Source organism: Chanodichthys erythropterus, chromosome 11, assembly GCF_024489055.1.
Source record: "Chanodichthys erythropterus isolate Z2021 chromosome 11, ASM2448905v1, whole genome shotgun sequence".
Classification (NCBI taxonomy): domain Eukaryota; kingdom Metazoa; phylum Chordata; class Actinopteri; order Cypriniformes; family Xenocyprididae; genus Chanodichthys; species Chanodichthys erythropterus.
In genome coordinates, this window is record NC_090231.1 from 50659668 (window position 1) to 50663975 (window position 4308).

Sequence of the window (4308 nt, forward strand, 5' to 3'; positions counted from 1 at the left end):
AAGTTGCAGAAATACACAGACATAAACCACATACATTCTGTTAAACAAGTGAGTGTTTGTTGGGGCAGCTGTAATTTACAGGTTTTGTTTCATACAGACACTGTAAATGTGGGATTATCTGCTTTAGAGGCAGAGGCGGTTGAACCCATTAATCACACAGACCATGGTGATGTACCCGTTTCTACACCTGCACCGGAAACCACATCTTCATCAGAACCAGAGCCCAAACGAGAGGAAACACCACCAGCTCTTGAAACTGCAAATGAGGACTGAAAATGTGTGTGAAATGAAAAGTGTTTAAAAGTCCTTTATGACATAGTTTAACTATATTTATGTTTGAGTACTAGGTATAGGGATTGGATCCATGTTAGTTGTTTTAGAGGTTTATTTTAAGAGTGTTTCTTTTCAAATACCTGCTTTAGCATTTTAACTATCAGTTCATCAGTGAAAAAAAATACATATTTCAATGCTTTTACGTTCTCTCACAAAACTTTTGTGTTCCCTGACAAACTTTGCATTCACTCTAAAAAATTTGTGATGGAAATAATAAGAGATTAGAGAAAAAACTATATGTCAGTGCTTTTCTGAGTGAATAAAAAGTTTCTTGTCGGAATGCAATAGTTTTACGAAAGAATGTAAAGTTTCTCGGGAAACAATTTTATAACAGAATGCAAAGTTTCCTTTCGAAGTGGAACTTGGACGCTGTGTCTGTTTAAGAAGTTATGGGGAACAGCATCAGCGTGACCGGTGTCTGAAGCATGTGTTACAAACTCACCAATTTATTGGCTGACGACAATCCATTACGTCACAAGCGGAGTGCCCACAGGTATAAAAGGGTGCCTTTAATACACATCATCAGTTTTGTCTTCTTGAGCCATTTGTTTGTGTAGCACATGGTGAAGGTGAGTGAAACAATGGAACCAAGCATTGCTTCAGGAAGTGTGTGCCTCTGTGTGCTAGATTTCTGACACCTGAGGGAGAGGAACATGCACCTTCAGCACTCAAGAGCTCCACTCATGCTCGTCCCTTGAGAAATCAGAAAAAAGCATCTGCACCACGTGGCTCTAGTCCACGTGTTGCTGGCACAGTAAACAGTTAAAGTCATGGGGTTCGCAGGTTGAGCTGGCAGAGGAATTTGAGAGAGGGATTGATCTTTCTCATTCCTCTTTCACAGGCTTGAGTGATCTGTTCGATCGGGATGCACTGTCTTTGGTGTCCTCTGATCCAGTGGAGAGCATGCTGCTGGCACCATCCAGCCATGCTGAGGTGGATGAACACGAAGATAGTGTTTGTACTGAGCCTTCTCCTTCTGCCAGCTCCGCATACGGGGAGCTTTTGGATGTTATGGCCCAGAGGCATGAGAAAGAGGAAGTCACTTAAGGGGAGACTCAACAGACTGTTTCTGTCAGGTCATAATTGTCCCTCCCCCATTAGCCTTCCATTTCTTCCAGAGCTCCATGTGGAAGTAAATAAATCCTGGAAGAAATCGTATTCAGCTTGTGTTTTTCCATTCCAACATTCCAATGGTGCAAATGTGGAAGGTTTACCCGAGCGTGGATAAGTAAAGATGACCCCTGTTGAAGAGAAGCTAAGTAGCTATCTCTCACAGGGCGAGTCCTCTTCTCTGAAGGCTCCGGTCCTGCAATCCAAGTCACTACAGACCACCTTGCACTTGACTGGCAAGGCGTATGCGGCAGCTGGTCAGGCTGGTGTTGCTTTTCACACAATGGCTGTGTTGCAAGCCTACCAGGCTGATCTGCTATGAGATTTGGATCAGGAGCAGGGATTATCTTCTGAAGCAGTCGCTGAATTGCACCACACCACAAACTTGGCCCCCCCGAGCTACCAAACAAACAGCTGCCACTATTGGCAGTTCGTTGTTGGCAACGGTATTTACAGATTATTTTCTTCTCAATGCCCTGGTCTCGCTCTCTGAATTCTTTGGCACGTCCGTTGAGACAATGGTTGGGAGGTTTAGAGAGGTGAAGGTGCAATCAGCTGCGTTCAGAAAATAAATCCTGCACCGGTCCATTTTTTTTCCTAAAACCCCTGAGGCTCCTGGTCTTTCGAAAGTTGAAAAATGGAGAAAGGTCCAGTATAATGCTTGATGATTAAGCCAACTTTTTCATTATCCCTCCCCAAATGTTATTGGGTATTTAAGTAGGGAAACACTATAAGATGATGGAGCCTGGGAGACAAGAAGTTTGGACCATGATAGAATTCATCCTGCTCTCATTGCTTCCTTTTTTCAAATGGAAGTGAAATAGTATTAGCTTCCCCCTATTTACAACAGTGGCAATTCTGATGGTTTGAGATATGTCTCCCCTTTGTTGGCTATAAATTATAAATGTATAAATTCTATATTTTAGTGAATGGAGTCTTCAATCGATCCTGGAGATGTTTGCGAGCAAGGCATGAGCCTTATTGTTCTAGGTGGGTATTTAAGTAGAGCTGAAGCTCCCCTGAGGTTTCCCTAGTGGGTTAAGATGATGAGAATTTTTTTGTCCGTTCTGGTATTTACACCCCTCCTTATGGATTAAAATAAGGGTTGCAAAGGTCAAGTTGATAACCCTCTGTTCATTTCTCCCTAAGAGCTTTATCTATATAAAAGCAGCTGACAAGCTTAGCCATTATTCCTAGAGCCCTGCTCTAGGGGGGCTTATAAGGCTATCCCTGTTCTGCGTGGGAGGGAGGAAAGTTGTAAAGGCTGGGACTTCCCTTGCTATAGAGCATAGAAGCACAGGTCTCTTGTCCTTCTAAAGATATTGGCCTAGGGAGTAATGCCATTGTACAGTATATGTAAGTCATCTGTGTCACCTCATGTTTGACACGCTCTGACTCCGATTAAGTATCTCTAGAGACAATCATGCTATACACACTATGTTTGTGTATATTCACAGCTTAGTGAGGCAAACATTCACCTAGCAAGGCCTAGTGTTGATTTCCCCATAGCGTCTTTAGCAGACACTTCGTTGAAGTTCCACTTCAAAAGGGAATGTCTAGGTTATGTATATGTGACCCTGGTTGCCTGAAAAGGGGAACGAGACACTGAGTCTCTTTGCATTGCCTAGGGCTTGCCTGCACATCTCCTTCAGACAAAAGAGTTGATGACATGTATTAAAGGCACCCTTTTATACTTACAGGCGCTTCGCTTGTGATGTTGTGGACAGCCAATAAATTTACATTTTTGGCACACATGCTTTAGACACCGGTCACGCTAATGATGTTCTGCAAAGCATTTATAGCAGATTTAGTGTCTTGCTCCCCTTCTCAGGGAACCAGGGTTGTGCTAAAGATGCTATTGGGAAATCAATACCCACTAAATCATGCTGGATAACCAAGATGTTTCTCTGGTGAACTCAGTATATTACAAAAGAATGCACAGTTTATAGGGTGAAAGCAATACTTTTGCAAGAAAAGAAATAATTTTGCAAGAGAATGCAACGTTTTTTTGGGGAATGCAATAATTTTGAGACAGAATTAAATGTTTCTTGGGTAAACATAAGTTTATGTTTACCCAAGAATAGTTTCACAAGAGAATGCAGTTTCTCACTTTTGTGGGAGAATGCAAAATCATTTTTTTGCATTGTCCCCTAAGTGGCATCGTAATGCTTTGATGTCAACATGAAAGGAAAAAAAAGTACATATTCCTGGTCATAATTATGCAAGTAGCGCTACCTTAACATTTAACAAAGTACTAGAATACAGCACAAGATTTATCAAATATCACTGAATTTAATTTCACAGGAAAATGTTTTTAATATGTAATATGCATGTTTATATTTATGATTAAATAAAATGTACATCCAAACACTTGAGTGATGAGTATATTTCTGACAATCAGCAATACTGTAACACCACTTAATAATACTGCTCCAGATTTTCATTATCTGCAAAGAACAGCATTTGTAGCACAGCATTAAGCACATACTTTCTATCTCTTGGGTCCTGGGTTATTAAATAAGCTTTGACTGCTTTAAAATGCAGCAGCTAGAGTTCTTAGTAGAACCAAAAAATATAAACATATTCTCCACCTGCTGCTCACATTTATTTTAATCAGAATTTTTGGTCACGTAAACGCCTTTTTCAAAACATTAACTGAACATTAAAATATGCACATGTACAAACAACTCTGGTAGATGGATATATGGACAGTTTTGAAAAGTCAAATCTACTAAAGAATCTCAATTTACTCATCAGACGTTAACTTTTCAGAATCAAACACACAAAAACAAGACTATGAAAATTTATTTTTAACAGCAATTTATTTGCACATATACTTCTGTAGATGAAAAACAACAGTTCTGA

At 40.3% G+C, this 4308-nt stretch overlaps 1 protein-coding gene across 6 annotated transcripts in view; it reads left to right on the forward strand.

Annotated features, from left to right (window-relative positions):
* The window catches only part of myom1b (myomesin 1b), a 65503-nt gene extending 61674 nt beyond the window's left edge, over positions 1-3829 (forward strand). For 5 of the 6 annotated variants that reach the window (XM_067399979.1, XM_067399981.1, XM_067399982.1 and 2 more), the window contains one exon: positions 98-3829. In XM_067399979.1, the coding sequence (XP_067256080.1) occupies positions 98-273 (176 nt within the window). In that variant the 3' untranslated portion in view covers positions 274-3829. The remainder of the gene's footprint in view (positions 1-97) is intronic. The other variant, XM_067399983.1, reaches the window with a different exon arrangement.
* The last annotated feature ends 479 nt before the right edge of the window (positions 3830-4308 follow it).